At 43.3% G+C, this 19,613-nt stretch overlaps 1 protein-coding gene across 3 annotated transcripts in view; it reads right to left on the bottom strand.

Moving 5' to 3' along the window:
- Nucleotides 1–17,952, bottom strand: part of VPS36 (vacuolar protein sorting 36 homolog) — a 31,908-nt gene extending 13,956 nt beyond the window's left edge. The window contains exons 1-6 of one of the 3 annotated variants that reach the window (XM_019971353.2): nucleotides 17,781–17,952; nucleotides 8,803–8,871; nucleotides 7,379–7,449; nucleotides 3,696–3,810; nucleotides 2,152–2,241; nucleotides 1,322–1,408 (exon numbers count right to left, since the gene is read on the bottom strand). In XM_019971353.2, the coding sequence (XP_019826912.2) occupies nucleotides 1,322–1,408; nucleotides 2,152–2,241; nucleotides 3,696–3,810; nucleotides 7,379–7,449; nucleotides 8,803–8,871; nucleotides 17,781–17,876 (528 nt within the window). In that variant the 5' untranslated portion in view covers nucleotides 17,877–17,952. Of the gene's footprint in view, nucleotides 1–1,321; nucleotides 1,409–2,151; nucleotides 2,242–3,695; nucleotides 3,811–7,378; nucleotides 7,450–8,802; nucleotides 8,872–16,313; nucleotides 16,519–17,353; nucleotides 17,647–17,780 lie in introns of those variants that run through there. The other 2 variants (XM_019971354.2, XM_070800153.1) reach the window with 2 other exon arrangements.
- Between the last annotated feature and the right edge of the window lie 1,661 nt (nucleotides 17,953–19,613).

The raw sequence follows: 19,613 nt of genomic DNA, 5'->3' as shown, positions 1-19,613 counted from the left end.
ATAAACATCAACTCAATAGAGATGCAAATTTCTAGCAGGCAGATTATGGTTTTGAAATACTGCTGCTGCTGCTGCGTCGCTTCAGTCGTGTCTGACTCTGTGTGACCCCATAGACGGAAGCCCACCAGGCTGCCCTGTCCCTGGGATTCTCCAGGCAAGAACACTGGAGTGGGGTGCCATTGCCCTCTCCGTTTGAAATACTACTTCTCCTTAAAAGAAACCTTGACTAACACAAGTATCTGGTAACTATTTGCAGTTTGGACTTTATTTGATTGAGGTAAATCTTTGAAATTCCATAAACAGCGCTCATCAATGGAATTTTACTTACAAACTATTATAAAAAATTATAAAAATTACTTCATAAAATCATTTCATAAAAATGCAAGACCATTTTCATATAAACATGGGAAAACTGATGATGTTGTAAATGTATTAACTGACTGCCCAAATCTAATGCACTGCTCATTTTTTAAACTAGAGTTCCTTCCCCTTTACTTGCTGCTGCTGCTGCTGCTGCTGCTAGGTCGCTTCAGTCGTGTCTGACTCTGTGTGACCCCATAGACGGCAGCCCACCAGGCTCCCCCGTCCCTGGGATTCTCCAGGCAAGAACACTGGAGTGGGTTGCCATTTCCTTCTCCAATGCATGAAAGTGAAAAGTGAAAGTGAAGTCACTCAGTCGTGTCCGACTCCTAGCGACCCCATGGACTGTAGCCTACCAGGCTCCTCCGTCCATGGGATTTTCCAGGTAAGAGTACTGGAGTGGGGTGCCATTGCCTTCTCCTCCCCTTTACTTGAATTTCCTCAAATATGATGAGGTTTCAGAAACACCAAAGTGCAAGCTGTGCTCCTAGAAGACGTAATGTGCTGGTCTGAACCACTCTTACTATCTCCGTGCCTGGTCCCTGAGTGGTCCTCAGTGCTCAAGTGGGGGTGCCCAATCAGACTCAAGGGCCGCAGAACAGCATTTGCCCCTTAACTAAGTTAATCAAACATTCAAAATAATTATACAGGGGACCTTGAATTCCTTATGAGTACCATCCAGTCAATGCCACCTAGACTTTAAAATATATGGACAATAATTCATGACGTTTTCTAACATCACAAAATCAATCTGTATTTCTTTTTTATTCCTTTCTGGAAAACCTTTTTAAAACACATTTGGGCTTAATTATGCCAACCTGAAGTAGATGCATTCAATGGGAACTGTGGCTTCAGGAAAGCTATATTCCAATACACAGAATGGAGGCAGCCACAGCTGTATCCCAAAGAATAAGCAAGATGGCTGAAAAAGACAGCTGACAGGAACTCGTGTAAGAATTACCTCAGAAATGTTTTTGTCAGTTTCTTTTCTTTTTTCTTCCAGTTTCCTTTCAATACCTACGATTCCTACAGCCCGTATTCTTCCTGGCTAAAAAACAAAAGTAGAAAATAAAATGTCCCAAATAGGAAGAACACACTCTTTTGTAACCCCACCACACTGTGTGTTCAATGGCGAGAGAGGACACGCAAAGAACCCAAGAAAAACAGCACATAATTACATCCAGTTTCCTTTCAAAACGTTTGTCGGTTTATGGCCACACATAATGACCTTCAAATCATTATAAATAAAGACTGAACACAAAAATAGATGGCATATTTTTACTCTGTATTTCAGGTATAAATTAAATTTCCTCTTCAATTTTGTTTTCTGGCAAGTCATCATGCATGTATCAGATATTTAATAGGGCCTCAAATGTGCAAAAAATTAAGAGTTAAAATTCTGGTACTTGAAAGTTATTATACAAGCTACTTTTACACATTTGAGTGCCTGTCCAGAGTTGGTGGTGAATGAGACTGGCCTGGAAAATGTCACCCCGTGGTACTGCTGTCTGTTCTGTCAGATGCCATGCTAATTATGAAAAACATAATGCCAGAAGATGGACTCTAACTCCTGCCACCCTGAAATTACGTTAGTAAGTAGTTAATCATGTGTTATTTCCAAGTGTCTACTGTCTAGAGAGTACTAAGTCAGGTTCTGTGAAAATAAGGTTCTAATTAGAACATCATCATTTTGCTTCTGGCGAGCTCTATAATCAGAGAACTCTTTTTCCTTTAATGAAGATGCAAAGACAGAGCTGAAAACACTGGATTAGGAAACAGTTAAAAAAATACCTGGGGTCCTCGATTTGTTTGTAATGACTGGGGAACTGGCATATTCTCCCATCTTCGCTGTGTCATCTCCTCTGATAGACGCCTGTAAAACTGTTATGCACATACAAACACTTTATTTTTTTTTAATTTGTTTAATTCTTTTTAATTGAAGGACAATTGCCTTACAACACCGTGCTGGATTCTGCCATACATCAACAGGTATCAGCCATAGGTATACATATGTCCCCTCCCTCTCGAACCCTCCCACCTCCCAACCATCCCACCCCTCTAGGTTGCTGCAGAGCACTGAGCTGAGCTCCCTGCGTCACACAGCAAATTTCCACGGCCGATCTAATTTTACTTATGGGAGCGCATATGTTTCAATGCTACTCTCAGTTTGTCCCAGCCCTCCTTCCCCCTCTGTGTCCACAAGTCTGCGTTTCCACTGCTGCCCTGCAAATGCGTTCATCAGTACCGCCTTTCAAGATTCCATATATATGTGTTAATACACGATACTGAATCAGGCAGGCTGCACCATCCTCATACACATCATTACTTAACATTTGTTTAGTTGAGAGGTCTGTTCGGTCATTTGTGACAAGCCTAGAATTCTCAGAGACATCAAAGGAAATCAAAGGAAGTTCTTTTCTTGGATCAACTTCAGAAAACACAAAGAAAAAAAAAAAAGAAGGAACTGACCTTCTACATAAAGTGAACTATTCTCAACAAAGAGATGAGTGACAATGAAATAAATAGACTGACTTTAAACAATCCTGCATGTGTGGATTGTTTTCGATCCATACTGAAACTGACCCAGTGCCAAGAAAAATACACAACCATTATCCACGAAGGAAGCAGAGAATAATTTGTCTAGTTAAAATATGAGGCCAGATATTAGGGCCAAAACATGCCTATGCTCGTAAAAAAAAAAACAACAACTGTATCTTTCAACTACAGTGAGAATGACTTGAGTTAGTCACTTCAATTTGCTCAGAGCCTGCGGATCGAGAACACTGAGTCAGATGCTATAAAGAAAAAGAACATACATACTTTATGATCCTGGTGGGGAGATAAACACAGGCTTATCAATGTCTAAAGAATATTTACATACCAACTTATTAGCCAGAACGTATAAACCATGATACTGTGGAATAAGAACTTACAACAGTTAGATTGGTATGGAGTTAATAAAGGTAGACTGCCTGGTGTAAGGCTGGTGAACTGTCAGGCACAGAGGAAGTTACACATTTCACTGCATCATCCTCTGTCCCTTCATCCAAACAAATTACAGCACCGAATCCTCACTAGTCACCTAGTGCCACGACTTAGCTCATTTCCAGCCTCCGATCTTTCCTGTTCCCACATCCTCCTGCTTCCTGTTCCCACTGAAACCTAACTTCATATTCTTCACTGATCAGGTTTAAGAGATGATGAAAAGTTCATTGGAAAGTTATGGTGAAAACGGGTATGTTGAGCAATACTGCCTTCCATCCTATAAACAAACAACAACCAGAATTTATACAAAGCCACTTTTCTAGTTCAGTTTTACTCATAAGGAGACTTACCTCAATCTGGCCATGTTCCTTGAAGGAGAGCTTGATGTAGGAGTTCTTACTGCTCTGGAATGGGCCGGGTTCTTTGTTAGAAGCAGCTGGGTGAAGATGAACCACTATTTTGGCACTGAAGAAAAAGCAGATGGAATGTATTGAATTGCCTTTTAAGAATCACTAATTTGGCAGCTTCTTTGGTGGCCCAGTGGCTAAGAATCCACCATGCAACTAAGGGGATACGGGTTTGATCCCTGGTCCGGGAAGACCCCACGTGCCACAGAGCAACTAAGCCCGTGCACCACAACTACTGAGCCTGTGCTCGAGAGCCTGGGAGCACCAACTTCTGAAGCCCACGTGCCCTAAAGCCTGTGTTCTGCAACAAGAGAAGCCATCGCAATGAGAAGCCCCCACTCACCCCAGCTAGAGAAAGCCCACATGCAGCAATGGAGACCCAGCGCAGCCAAAAAAAAAAAGCCACTAATTCTATTTTTGTAACTTTTAACGTATTTCAGATCACTTAAAAAATTCATGTAGAAACAAAGAACATCCTGAAAGGAATCCTTTTAAAGTCTGTATCAATTCAGTATTAATGAATCTCTCAAAAATTTCTCTACTTAACACGTATATGCTGTGCACCAAAAAAATTAAAGTTACCAGCTCTATAGATTAAATAAAAATGTGGTTTTAGGAAATCAGTTCAAAATAAACTTGCAGAATGTGGGGTGGTTTATGATGCTGGTTGACAATCAGGTTTTCCACCCACAGAGTCATCTCCAAAGGTGACTAGGGGCCGATCATCTCTGCCAAGGCATACGACCATACTCATTTGAAAACAAAATGTGAAAACTTATCTGCGTAAAACTGGCCAGCTGACATTTTATTAAAACTCCATCCAAAACTAACATTCCACAGTGTCATTTTTGGAAAATGCCACTCAGTCAATGACATGATTTAGAGAGATATCCTGCAGCAAAAACAATTCTCAAAACGCTGCTACCCCAGGATCACAAACTGCCATGATCTTTATGACAACTGCTATCTTCTATGCCATTAAAAACACCACTGTATTTGTTCAGTTCTGTGTCTTTTTCCCCCCCACCAGCTCAATAAACAATCTCCTATCAACATGAGCAAAACGAAAAACTCAAAGTATCTTGTGTACCTAGCTTAGACCTTTTTCTCTATGACCACATTATATTGGCTTGGCCACAACGTTCGTTCGAGTTTTCCTATAACATCTTCTAGAAAAACCCAAACAAACTTTTGGGCCAACACAAGGAATATACCGATTACGCAGTATTACTTTGTTTAGACCCATAGAGCTGCCTAAATATCATCCTAAAATTGAACAACCACATGTGGGGCCTCCTTGACGTCACAAACGCTTTGGTTAGTGAACTGGGGCTAGGCGTGGATGGACTCTCCATGGGTTCCTTCTTGGGGACTATCTTTAAGTGAAGTGAGCAAATAAAACCGTGTAAGCAGAATCCCAAGACTGTTTGAAATGAACTGTCAGGGAAACAAACAAACTATGACAATTAGGATCAGTTAGGAGTGAGCATACGCACCATACAACCTTTAAAACTGAAAAAAACCTGGAGCCCTATCAGGACTTTTCAAAGGAAACTCAATGAAAAGCTAAAAGATGATACAAAATGAAGTGTAAACAAAGTAAGCATAAGAGTCATGCTGGAAATTCCCTGCCAGTCTCGAGGTTAGGACCCTGTGCTCTCACTGCTGAGGGACCCAGTTCTTTGATTGCAGGATCTGACTACATGAAAGCTAAAGATAAGCCCAGGTAGGGGAAAAACTCCTTACCAGCAATATTTGTTTGCAAATTGTCCTCAATTACATGTGCGCAACTATATATAAGCCAAAATGTCTTATATACTTGAATAAACAGAAACATTTCAACCTCTGGCTTTAAAACAGGGTGACTACATCTCCTGGTTTGCTTGGGGACAGTCCTGTTTTTTATACTCGCCTGGTCTAATGATAAGTAGGGTCCCCTATTATTCTAATAAATGTCCCAGTTTGGACACTAACTCTTGTGACACTCTATTCAACACTGATGCCTGAAAAGTTGAAGCTGAGAAACTTATGGTCAACTAGAATTAGGAGTAAAGTCAGGCATTTTTCTCAGATGGGTCATTTCTGATCTTAAGTACTGAATGAGAAATGTTATTGTTGTTCGGTCATTAAGTCATGCCAGACTCTTTGTGCCTCCATGGTCTGCACCATGCCAGGCTCCTCTGTCCTCCACCATCTCCCAGAGTTCGCTCAAACTCATGTCCATTGAGTCGGTGATGCTATCTAACCATCTCATCTTGTCCCCTTCTCCTCCTGCCTTCAATCTTTTCCAGCATCAGGGTCTTTTCCAAGGAGTCAGCTCTTCGCATCAGGTGACCATGAGAGATACACAGATGCATAAAAGCAAATGTCGGGGGAGTTCCCTGGTGGTCCAGTGGTTGGGACTCTGTACTTTGACTGCCAGGGGCCTGGGTTCAATCCCTGGTCGAGGAACTAAGATCCTGCAAGCCATGTGTCAGGGCAAAAAAAAGATTCAACTGTCTGAAAATATATTCAGTGACAGCTGACCCACACTTATTTATTATGACCCGAGGATACTACAACAACCTTAGTACTTGATTCATGCTTTAAGAATGACTTCCATTTATCAATGAGTTTAAAGTAGGATAACATCTCTTTGTAAACATAGATATTTTCCCCCACTTTTGAGATATAACTGACATACAATACTAGAAGTTTAAGGTGTGGAGCATAATGATTTGACTTACACACATCATGAAACAATTACCAGAGTAAATTCAGTGAACATCCAATACAAAATTGAAGAAATAGAAAAACAAAAATTTTTTTTCCCTTGTGAGGTGAACTCTTAGGATTTACTCTCGACAACTCTCATATATAGTGCACAGCAGTGGTAATTACATTCATCATGTCGTACATCACACCCCTATTGCTTATTTATCTTATCACTGGAAGTCTGTGCCTTTTGACCACTTTCATCCAGTTTTCCCTTCCCTCCCCGCCCCACCTCTGGCAACCACAAATCTGATCTCTTTTTCCATGAATTTAGTTGTTTTTGAAGTATAACGGACCTCCAACACTATGTTAGTTTGTTACACAACAGACAGGTTTGATGTTTCTATACATTTCAAAACCATCCCATGATAAGTCTAGTTATTATATGAAAGTAGAACTTGCTCAGTGTCCAACTCTTGGCCACCCCATAGACTGTAGTCTGCCAGGTTCTGTCCGTGGAATTCTCCGGCAAGAATACTGGAGTGGTTACCATGCCCTTTTCCAGGGATCTTTCCGATCCAAGGATCGAACCCAGGTCTCCCACACTGTAAGCAAACTCCTGAGTAGGAGTCTGCCTATTATATGACACCATACAAAGATATGACCTAATTTTGTACTATATTCCCCACACCGTCCCTTTTATACCCATGACTCAATTATTTTGTTACTGGAAGTTTATGCCTCTTAACCTTCCTCACCCATTTCTCTATTCCCCCAGGACAATACTTTCTCAAGGTAAACACAACCAACAGATTCGCTCACACATAGGCTGTCATGGCCATGACTGACTGGGCAATGACACAACCAAGTTAATGAGGATGGCTTGATGGGAAACGCTTTTGTGCATAAAGACTGTCATATACAGACCTTACCTTTTTCCAATTCCAGCTGCTTGTTCTTCAATGAACACGATTTGGGAAAGAGGAATGGCCATGCAGCATTCCTGGGAGGGAATCAGGAGAAAACAGGATCCATAAGATTCCTCAAAAATCCTTGTTTTATAAATTTATGGGGTGTGTGGCAAGTTGAGAAACTTATGATCAACTAGAAATAGGAATAAAGTTCTATAATGAGTTTTTGTTTCATTATGAATGATTGGCATTGAATAGGTCTAATGATAGCCATATTAGCTTCCTTCCATGATAATAAAAAAAAATTATACCAAGAATAATTTATAAATATATGGCTTGAGGACAGCTATCCCTCCAAAAAAAGATGTCTTTCTTGAATGCTTATTTCTTTAAAAAGAAAGGATTAGGCAAATTACCAGTTCTGAGGTACGCGTTATCAGTAAGGGCAATATTACCACCAAGGGGGAAAAACTGGTTCTTGCAGGGCAAAAAGAGACAGAATTTGCAGTGGTTAGTGACCTTTCCAAGAGCCTCAGTACAATGCGTAGTTTACCTGTAGAACTAAAAGTTCATGGGGTTAGGGGCCATGCTGTGTTGCTTCTTTTACAAGACAGAAACTTACACACAGATACACACACACACACTTTCAAGTTACAGCTCTTTGAGATAAAGATGTCAGGTCTATACATATAACTGAGTCCTCTCCCCCTAGAAATGCAAAAACGGGGCGGGAGGGGGTCTCTCCTCTTGCTGAGTGACCCAGAGGCAGCTCCCCTCAGCATCTAGGTGGAAGCATGTCCTTGGCAGCAGGCGTCCTCCTCCTATTTCTCAACAACAATCAGGGAGACTGGGTTGCTTGAAGGACTGCTGACTGATGGGGACACTCAAATGTGGGGGAGGATCTGATTTGGGCTTAAAATCCAGGAGTCACCACGACTCTCTGTACAGTAATTACCGTCTGTTTCAGGGTTGAATGCTAGACCTTAATTCCTCTATCTGCACCCCATCGATAGAGACTATGGGACACATTCTTCTGACATCTGAAAGCAATAATTTATCGCATCTACTTATAGCTTTGCCAGAAAGAAAAAAATGAAAGAAAAGAAATCAGTGACTTAAAACCTGCTGCTGCTGCTGCTGCTGCTAAGTCGCTTCAGTCGTGTCCAACTCTGTGCGACCCCATAGACGGCAACCCACCAGGCTCCCTCGTCCCTGGGATTCTCCAGGCAAGAACACTAGAGTGGGTTGCCATTTCCTTCTCCAATGCAGGAAAGTGAAAAGTGAAAGTGAAGTCGCTCAGTCGTGTCCGACTCTTAGCGACCTCGTGGACTGCAGCCTACCGGGCTCCTCTGTCCATGGGACTTTCCAGGCAAGAGTACTGGAGTGGGGTGCCATTGCCTTCTCCTACTTAAAACCTAGAACTGATGCAAATAATTCAAACTTACATGATTCTTCTGATCTCTCCAAATTAAACGGTGCGTACTAAGAAGGAGGGTCCCAGGATCAAATTTTATCTGGAAAAACAAGATCATCACAAAATGTTAATAACATATCACACAACATGGTCCAGATTTTATTCCCCATGAACTGCACGATAGTAAGTCAATCACATAAACATTTTAGAATTAAGTTTGTCATAAGTCAAAGAGAAGCAATGCTACACACTTCATAAACCTTGCTAAAATTAGGAAAAAAAATTGCAAACCACCTAGCTATGTAACAGTAGGGGAGTGGCTAAATCAGGAGTGATATATTCATACTATGAAATCCAGGCAGAGATGAAAAAGAATGATGAGGTGGAGCTATATAAACTATCATGAAACTCTAAGACATAGGATGAGTGGGGAAGAAAGCAATCAAAGGATACTGCATACAATGTAATTAGACAAATAGACAGACAGATATAGATATCAATAAACTCCATATTTCTCAAACTACATGTGAGATATATCTATAAATAGACAGATAGATGTGTATATGTACTATGAACACAGATAAATAGTAGAAAAAGTTCTAAATGGGATCCATACTCAATGATCTGTTAATATTATCTTAGAAAAAGTATGAAGGAATGGAAGAAAGAGAAGCAAAGGGCTCTTTCCCAAAACCATATATCTCACTATTGATTGAATTTTTACCATGAGACTGAAGGTGCATAACACTCATATAAATTTTTAAAATGGTTTTTAAATAACAAGAAAATCCAGAAAAAGACACAAACACATGCAAAATGAGTGTGGATGGAGATTCAGTAAATGGTACCAAGACACTTGCATTGCTCAGCAGGGACAAAAAAAAAAAAAACAAAGTAGGATTTACACCTAACACAACGTGCCAAAATAAATTCTGGACAGAGTTAAAAAATTGAAAATTTATTACAAAAAAGTATAAAATTATTTGAGTTAAAAATTATAAAAGCACTAGAAAAATCAGAATTTTTAAAATCACATCGGAGGGGAGAAAATCTTTCTAAGAAAAATAGTCAACCCATAAGCATTAGAGGAAAAGATGGAACAATTCACCTACACACACACACACACACACACACACACACTCTTCATGGCAAAAATCATCAAGAGCAAAGACGGCAGACTGGAAGAAATAGTTGCAATTCACATCAGAGACAAACATGTACATCTCCTTAATATATAAAATACTCTTACAAATCAGTAAGAAAATATTCTATAATCCATTAGACAAATGGGCAAAGACTATTAACAGAAAGTTCACAGAAAAGGAACTACACGTGCCTCCTAAACACATTAACTGATGGTTAACCTCATTGATGATAAGAAAAAGGCAAATTGAGAGAACACCAGGCTACCCTTTTCACCCATGAGATTGGCAGAGGTTCACAAGTTCGGTAACACTGAGCGGCTGACACGTTGGGAAAATAAGCATTTGCACATATCACTGGAGGGCAGTGTACTGTCATCTGTCAAAAATACAAATACACCAACCCTTTGACTCAATCAATGTCTTTCTAGAAAGGTATCCCACTGATGAATTTGCACATGTGTATATAAGGTTACTCATTGCTGTTTTTTAAAAGCAAAAGATAGGAAACAAATTAAATTCCATCACCAAGGAAATGCACACCCACACAAGGAATGACAACTTAGTCATTAAAAAAGAATGAGGAGACTCTTCATGTATTTGTTGTATCTGATAAAATCTAAGATGCCATTAATTATAAGATACATCTGGCTTCTAGAGTTGTTAAAATGTGTGTGGGGGAGGAGGGGGTTGAGGGGAAATGTACATTTAGAATGAATGAAATACGATAAATTCTCTACATAGATAAGTGAAAAAAGCAAAGTGTCAGAGCTTTGTATGCATAGTATGAATTGACACTTTAAAAGGCAAGAGACTGTATTCTACGTGAACACCTGTGTATAACACAAATGCATAACTCTAGAGTGAAGCGCTGGTGACTTCTGAGCGGGCACTGGGGACAAAGTCTCCTCCTAGGATGGGAGGGACACTTTTAGCTTTTTATTTTTTATCATGGAATCGTGTCATTTATGCAAAACACAAATGTTAAAATGTTTTTAAAAACTAAAATACAATCACAAAAAAAGCCAGCTAGGTCTTTAGGACCAAACCTGTAATCCTCATAATTTGTTACTATGCACTGGAAGTATTTTGCAAAGTCGGACACGACTAAGTGACTAACGAACACATACAAGGTGGGTTCTTGATATACACTGTAAATTATTTAAATAAGCAAATTTTGGAGTTGGAACCCCAAAAGACTGGAAAGCCAAACCTCTCCATTTTTGTTGAAAGCAAGAAATACATTGGAAGCTTCTATTCACTCTAATTGCTAGAGAGTAGAATTGGCCATAGGTAGGACGTGCTCATACCCTTTTGAGGAGCAGTTATTTCAAAAGATACAAGCTTGATCCTATGTATAAAATAGAAACTTAAAGGATTTTAGTAAGGGTCCAGATTATTACCAATAATAATTCTTTTGAGTTTAAAATAATGTGGTTAAAAAATGTATATCAAGTAAATAACCAATTAGAACATTATTATGTATCATTCTTAAGTGAAAATATACATAAATGTACTTATATAGGCACTTGACAATATATTACAAGATACTCTGGATATTAATAAAGTGAAGTCGCTCAGTCGTGTCCGACTCTTTGCAACCCCATGGAGTGTAGCCTACCAGGCTCCTCTGTCCATGGGATTTTCCAACAAGATACTCTTGATATTAATAAAGAAGGAAGCAACACACATAGCTTACACACACACGTGCACAATCACACAGACAGAATGTGCCAAAAGGAAAGGAATACTGATTATCTCAAGCTACTTCTTTCAGCTTACCCATCTTTAACAACTTTATTATTCATCTAATAAGAAAAGACAAAGGAATTTGTTACAGGTATATATGACTTCATGCAACTCTGAAATGTATATAAATTATTTTTTATTAAATCAAACATAAGCAGAAACACTCTTTGTCAGAAGTCCTTTTCTAATACATGGAATTCTCCAGGCAAGAATACTGGAGTAAGTTGCCATTGCCTTCTCCAGGGGATCTTTCCAACCCAGGGATCAAACCTGGGTCTTCTGCATTGCAGGCAGATTCTTGACCATCTGAACCACCAGGGGCTTCTCCTAATACATAACATGAATTTTAAAAAATGATTTTCTAAGAGTAACACTGACTGTATCGCTGCTGCTGCTGCTAAGTCACTTCAGTCGTGTCTGACTCTGTGCCACCCCATAGGCGGCAGCCCACCAGGCTCCCCCGTCCCCGGGATTCTCCAGGCAAGAACACTGGAGTGGGTTGCCATTTCCTTCTCCAATGCAGGAAAGTGAAAAGTGAAAGTGAAGTCGCTCAGTCGTGTCCAACTCTTAGCGACCCCATGGACTGCAGCCCACCAGGCTCCTCCATCCATGCGATTTTCCAGGCAAGAGTCCTGGAGTGGGGTGCCATTGCCTTCTCTGACTGACTATATTACTAATATCTTAACATTAGTGACTTTAAATAATACGGTTAACAAGCATGCGCAGGAAGAAACCTGCACTGCCTGGCTGAAGACACTCTGAGAGAGATTACTCCACCAAGCACTTCAGCACCTCAGAGAAGTAACATCTGAAGTAACACAGACTCATTCCTGGCACTTATTTTGGTCTGGCGACGAATGTTTTGGCTAATGTGGCATACACAAAACCAAACGATTGAGTTCAAGCTATTTTTAAAAAATCTCTTTTTTGCCAATGAGTAAGACTGCCCTTTCCCAGGAGCAAATATTTTGTCAGCTTGAGAGTACCTGATGCCACATTACACAGCATAACTACCTAATAGTCCTGATTAAGAAACTGCACCTCATCTGTCTGAAATCCAAGCATAAGGCTGCGAGTTTAAAGCTGAAGCCAGAGGACGTTTCATTTCTATGGGGTGAACAATGCGCACACGTAATGTGTAAAGCGTTGCTGCCCTCAGTGAAGACATTGTGTAATAATCGTTGGCTTCAGGGATTGCAAGGGATTACGAGCTCAAGCCCACAGACAAGTTTAGGCTGGTTTGTGCTTACCACTCAGAGCTAGAATAATTTCAACTACTTAAAAGTTAGTAGTTAAAATAACTTAGGCATTCACTGAATAAGCTCTTACTGTTTTAACATTTGTCTGTCATAAAAGTAATATGCTGTTGAAAAAAAATTTTTTAAGTCTGAAAACAAAAATGAAATCATTCATAATTAGACAGCCAGGATGTGTGGATATAAACTTAAAATGAGGCCATGATATTTATAATTTTATAACTTGCTTTTTTCACTTAGCAGCCTATTGTTAGTCATTCCTCAAGCTGGTTAGGGCATGTCATACTTAATTAACCAAGCCCCATAGTGGACATTCAGATTGCTTCCAATTTTTCCCTATATTGCAGAATAATCAGATCAGATCAGATCAGATCAGTCGCTCAGTCGTGTCCGACTCTTTGCGACCCCATGAATTGCAGCACGCCAGGCCTCCCTGTCCATCACCAACTCCCAGAGTTCACTCAGACTCACGTCCATCGAGTCTGTGATGCCATCCAGCCATCTCATCCTCTGTCGTCCCCTTCTCCTCCTGCCCCCAATCCCTCCCAGCATATATACGCTATGTGCTGTGTAAGTTGCTTCAGTCGAGTCTGACTCTTTGTGACCCCGTGGACTGTAGCCCATCAGGCTCCTCTGTCCATGGGATTCTCCAGGCAAGAATACTGGAGTGGATTGCCATGCCCTCCTCCAGGGGAACTTCCCAACCCAGGGATTGAACTCTTGTCTCTTATGTCTCCTGCATTGGCAGGTGGGTTCTTAACCACTAGCACCACCTGGGAAGCCTATGTATATCTATACATAGAGAGAGATATGTCTCTATATATACATATAATATTGCTGACATGCACATATGCATTCATTATAGTTTTTATAGTTTTATGTGTCCCTGACTATTTCCCAAGGGTAATTCCTAAAATTTAGGAAGATCAAACCAGTCAATCCTGAAGGAAACCAGTTCTGAATATTCACTGGAAGGACTGATGCTGAAGCTGAAACTCCAATACTTTGGCCACCTGATGCAAAGAACTGACTCATTGGAAAAGACCCTGATGCTGGGAAAGACTGAACGCAGGAGGACAAGAGGATGACAGAGGATGAGATGGTTGGCATCACTGACTTGAAGGACATGAGTTTGAGCAAATTTCAGGAGTTGGTGATGGACAGAGAAGCCTGGCATGCTGTAGCCCATGGGGTAGCAAAGAGTCGGACACAACTGAGCAACTGAACTAACCTGAAATTCCTAAAAAGTGAAACAGCCAACTTAAGAAAATACATTTTCTAAATCTTCTAGTATAAGCTAGCAACTTGACACTTTACACACCACTAACCTTCTTACATTACTTTTTAAATTAGCTGAGGCTAACAGACGCTTCTGTGAATTGAAACAAATGACCTGTCTACAATGCTTACGAAAACACATTATCCGGTCATAAGGGGCCCATGAAAACTGTGCCTGTATAAACAAGCAAAAGGCACCTGGGCGGTGGAAAGAGCACTGGTCTGGCTCCACCATTACCAACTGTGTGACCCTGCACAGGTTGCAGTTTTCTCAACCACCCACTGAAGGTCTCGGCGTCCTCATTTTCAGAGGATACGCTGTTTCATAAACAAATTGCATGTGGAAGATACACATTACACGACAGAAAGGGGCTGGCACTGGTGACTGCTGTGTTTCTCAAGCACTCCAGCACTGGGAACAAAGCACAGGCTCTGGGAATCTGATCAGCAGAGATTTAACCCCTGGCTCTGTGGTAACCCAGGTTCAATCCCTGGGCCGGGAAGATCCCCTGGAGAATGAAATGGCAACCCACTCCAGTATTCTTGCCTGGGAAATCCCATGGACAGAAGAGCCTGGCCACTTATAGTCCATAGGGTCTCAAAGAGCTGGACTCAACTGAGCACACACGCTTCTGGTAATCTACTTCAGTGGATCTTAGGCAAATTATGTTACCTCTGAGAGTTCTCTTCTCATTCAGTAAAATAGTCACCTCATATGCCCATTGAGATGATTAAATTATGAAAAGCTTCTGGCACATAGTAGGTACTATGTCTATTCAAGGTGTGCTTGCTTTAATGTATTTCACACTCACAAAGAGCCAGAAGACACAAGGTTGAAGAGAGAGCACCCACTGGTCTTAGCCCTGCGCCCACTGGCTGGAGGAATGGGTTGAGTGCAAAGCTGAGAAGGCTGGGAGGTCTGCACTGCGGTGCTGAGACGAGGGGGCAAGTGAGAGATTCTGAAAGGGCTCCTGCTCACATATGGAAGCTGATGTGCAGCTTCCTGGAGGCCTCATACCACGGGCCATGTGGACACCTTCCAGCAGAGCGAGGAAGCCAGGACACAAGACTGCCCCTGGGACTCAGTTTGGCCTCAGGTGACACTCGAGAAGGCTCAGCCAGTGACTGAGTAGATCTGGCCTGGGGACCACAGTGCCTTAGAGCTCAGCCCTCCCGCAGCACCCTCAACTTGCAGAACAGTCAAGAATTCTTGACTAACAACAAGGACCTACTGTATAGCACAGAGAACTATGTATCTCGTAATAACTTCATTGGAAAAGACCCTGATGCTGGGAAAGATTGAGGGCAGGAGGAGAAGAGGGCGACAGAGGATGAGATGGGTGGATGGCATCATCGACTCAATGGATATGAATTTGAGCAAACTCTGGGAGATGGTGAAGGACAGGGAGGCCTTGAAGGCTGCAGTCCATGGGGTCACAAAGAGTCTGACATGACTGAGCAACTGAACAACAACAAATAACCTGTAATATAACAACTGAATCACTTTGCAGCACACCTGAAACTGACACAGAATTGTAAATTAACTATACTTCAGTAACAAGAATTGGTTATTTAAAATAATAATAATAATAATTGACTTAAAAGGCTCAACTAAATTTTTCCCATAACTTTTTTCTTAATCCTCTGATACCTGTATCTACTTGTCCCAAAAACAAGCAGAAATATAAAAAAAAGGAAAAACTAAAACTTGCTGATACAGCAATGGTTTTTTTTTATATCCAACTACTAATAGTTTTGATTTTTTATTGTTTTAAAGATATTATAGTTATATTGTGTGTTAGCCAAGATGTCTCTAATTTGCATATTGGAATTACAGTAGAACAACACTGTGGTGATCTGCAAAAGCAAGACTGCTATCAGAGGGTGACTTTGGAGCTGTGTTTGAAGACCAGTTGCTTGGGGAAGTTCCAATCCCCTGAGGAAAGGGACGTTGATTAAGCTTCCCAGTCACCACAGTTCTATACTGTGGTGGAACCTCCGTTTACAAAAACAAAGACATTTAGCTAATCATGCCAAGCAAAAGATGCAAACCCAATTTGAGATCAAGTTCATAAAAATACTGAAGCAGTAAAAAGAGCTGTTGTTTAGTTCCATACCCCGTGTCCGCCTCTTCGACCCCAGGGACTGTAACCTGCCAGGCTCCTCTGTCCATGGGATCCTCCAGGCAAGAATACTGAAGAGGGTAGGCATTCCCTTCTCTGGAGGAATCTTCCTGACCCAGGAATTGAACCCGTGTTTCCTGCCTTGGCAGGCGGATTCTTAACCAGCTGAGCCACGGAGGAAAGCCAGGAAACAGAGTTTCTGCTGCTGCTAAGTCGCTTCAGTCGTGTCCGACTCTGTGCGACCCCATAGATGGCAGCCCACCAGGCTCCCCCGTCCCTGGTATTCTCCAGGCAAGAACACTGGAGTGGGTTGCCATTTCCTTCTCCAATGCAGGAAAGTGAAAAGTGAAAGTGAAGTCGCTTAGTCATGTCCGACTCTTAACGACCCCATGGACGGCAGCCCACTAGGCTCCTCCGTCCATGGGATTTTCCAGGCAAGAGTACTGGAGTGGGGTGCCATTGCCTTCTCCGAAACAGAGTTTCTAAGTCCAAACAAAAAAAAAGGGAATCTCGACCCAATAATAAAAACATGCAAAAATGCCCTCGAGGAGGCAGGGCACCGGGGTCCCCAGGCGTATCAGCGGTGCCTCGGGTGGCTGAGTTAAGCCCCGCCCTGGAAGGAAGGAGGCCTCAAGCTACTCTCTCCAATACAGACAGGAAAAGCTCTGGGTCAGGCAACGAGTTCCAAAGTACAGGAGGAAGTTTCTCTCTAAGGAAACTACAAGGAAGGAGAAGGTAGCAAGAGAAAAGTTCTGGAAACTAAAAATGCTGATAAGCAATTTCCGCCCCCCACCCCCCCAATTCCAGCTCATACATTTCATTCAGAACAGAATGATCGTTCGTAGTATGACGGTAGTCTCCAGTGAATGTTAACGTGTCCGTGAAACACAGGTAGTATTTCTCCCTGCCATCTGCAAACACACCTCTATGGTTTACGCTTGGATTACCAGGCACGGCCTGTTCCATCACTCGACAAACAATCAAACCTCCTTTCCAACGTCTCTCCCGGACCAAGAGCAATCAACAACACATACACAGCCTCTGGCCGAGGCGTCCCAGGAGATGCGGGCTTTTCTCTTCGGAAATCCTTTCGGTTCGCCCCGCTCCCGCTCCGGCCAGGACCGCCCTGTCCCCCGGGCTCCCCCAGGTCCCGGCGCCCGAAGCCACGCCCGGTTCGGGAGCTCAGGACCCGGCGGCCTCGGGACAAAGGCGGAACCGGCCTGCCCGGCGCGATCAGGGGCGAGGACTCGGGGTTCCCTGCCCGCGTCCGTGCCGCCCGGAGCGGGGGTCTCTGCCCGGGCTGGGAGCCGGGCGCCGTCCGCGCGCTCCCCGCGGGAGCCGTTCCCGAGTCGGGCCGGAGCCGGGCGCCGGGCGGGCGTGGACAGCGGGGGCGGCGCCTATTGGCGAGGCCAGCCGGGGAACTGGGGTCGCGGAGCGAGGCCCGGCCGGCCGCCGCCCTACCTTCTCCTCGCCGTCGTAGATGCGCACCCCCCGCTGCTGGATCACCAGCGTCTCGTTAATCTCCAGGAGGCCGCTGGTCCACACGAAGCGGTCCATGGCCGCCGCCTGGCCGGCCTCCGCCGCTTGCCCGCGCTGGCGCTCCGGGACGGCGAGCTGAGCCGCCGGGCAGCCTGCGGCGCCCCCTGGCGGCGGGCGGGGCGGAGGCCGGCAGGGAGGGAGATGTCTGACCTCGGAGCCCTGCGGAGCGCGCGCGGCCCCGGGGCGCCGGGGGACGTGGAGACGTGCTTGATGCGCCCCCTAGCGGTCCATCGGACACAGTCCCGATGAGGACGTCCACCCCATCCTTTGTCCTTGTTCAGTCGCTCAGTCATGTCGGACTCTTTGCGACCCCATGGACTGCAGCACACCAGGCTTCCCTGTCCTTCACCATCTCCCGGAGCTTACTCAAACTCGTGTCCATCGAGTCGGTGATGCCATCCAACCATCTCGTCCTCTGTCGTCCCCTTCTCCTCCTGCCTTCAATGTCTCCCAGCATCAGGGTCTTTTCTAATGAGTCGGCTCTTCGGCTCTTCGCAGCCAGTGGCCAAGGTATTGGAGCTTCAGCTTCAGTCCTTCCAATGAATATTCAGGACTGATTTCCTTTAGGATTGATTGGTTTGATCTCCTTGCAGTCCGGAGGACTCTCAAGAGTCTTTGTCCTCAGCTGCAAACCCAGAGATTGCAAGAGACTTTTAGGGAGCCCAGAACGCAGCTTGGACTTCCCGATTGTACACTATTCCTGCATATTTGTGCCCTTTTCTTGTCACTTCCCAGCATGCCGCCCTGTTCATTAAAGCCTGTCATTGATAACTTTTTTCCCAGATGAATATTTATGATCTGATTTGTTTTCACACAGCTTCAATCAATCAGATCAGTCGCTCAGTCGTGTCCGACTCCCTGCGACCCCATGTATCGCAGCACGCCAGGCCTCCCTGTCCATCACCAACTCCCGGAGTTCACCCAGACTCACGTCCATCGAGTCAGTGATGCCATCCAGCCATCTCATCCTCTGTCGTCCCCTTCTCCTCCTGCCCCCGATCCCTCCCAGCATCAGAGCCTTTTCCAATGAGTCAACTCTTCGCATGAGGTGGCCAAAGTACTGGAGTTTCAGCTTTAGCATCATTCCCTACAAAGAAATCCCAGGGCTGATCTCCTTCAGAATGGACTGGCTGGATCTCCTTGCAGTCCAAGGGACTCTCAAGAGTCCTCTCCAACCCCACAGTTCAAAAGCATCAATTCTTCCGCGCTCAGCCTTCTTCACAGTCCAACTCTCACATCCATACATGACCAAAGAAAAACCATAGCCTTGACTAGATGAACCTTTGTTGGCAAAATAATGTCTCTGCTTTTGAATATGCTATCTAGGTTGGTCATAACTTTCCTTCCAAGGAGTAAGCGTCTTTTAATTTCATGGCTGCAGTCACCATCTGCAGTGATTTTGGAGCCCAAAAAGATAAAGTCTGACACCATTTCCACTGTTTCCCCATCTATTTCCCATGAAGTGGTGGGACCAGATGCCATGATCTTCATTTTCTGAATGTTGAGCTTTAAGCCAACTTTTTCACTCTCCACTTTCACTTTCATCAAGAGGGTTTTGAGTTCCTCTTCACTTTCTGCCATAAGGGTGGTATCATCTGCATATCTGAGATTATTGATATTTCTCCCAGCAATCTTGATTCCAGCTTGTGTTTCTTCCAGTCCAGCGTTTCTCATGATGTACTCTGCATAGAAGTTAAATAAACAGGGTGACAATATACAGTCTTGACGTACTCCTTTTCCTGTTTGGAACCAGTC

The sequence above is a fragment of the Bos indicus genome, chromosome 12, assembly GCF_029378745.1.
Source record: "Bos indicus isolate NIAB-ARS_2022 breed Sahiwal x Tharparkar chromosome 12, NIAB-ARS_B.indTharparkar_mat_pri_1.0, whole genome shotgun sequence".
NCBI lineage: Eukaryota > Metazoa > Chordata > Mammalia > Artiodactyla > Bovidae > Bos > Bos indicus.
The sequence above is the reverse complement of the archived record's forward strand: the minus strand, read 5'-3'. Positions and strand labels throughout refer to the sequence as shown.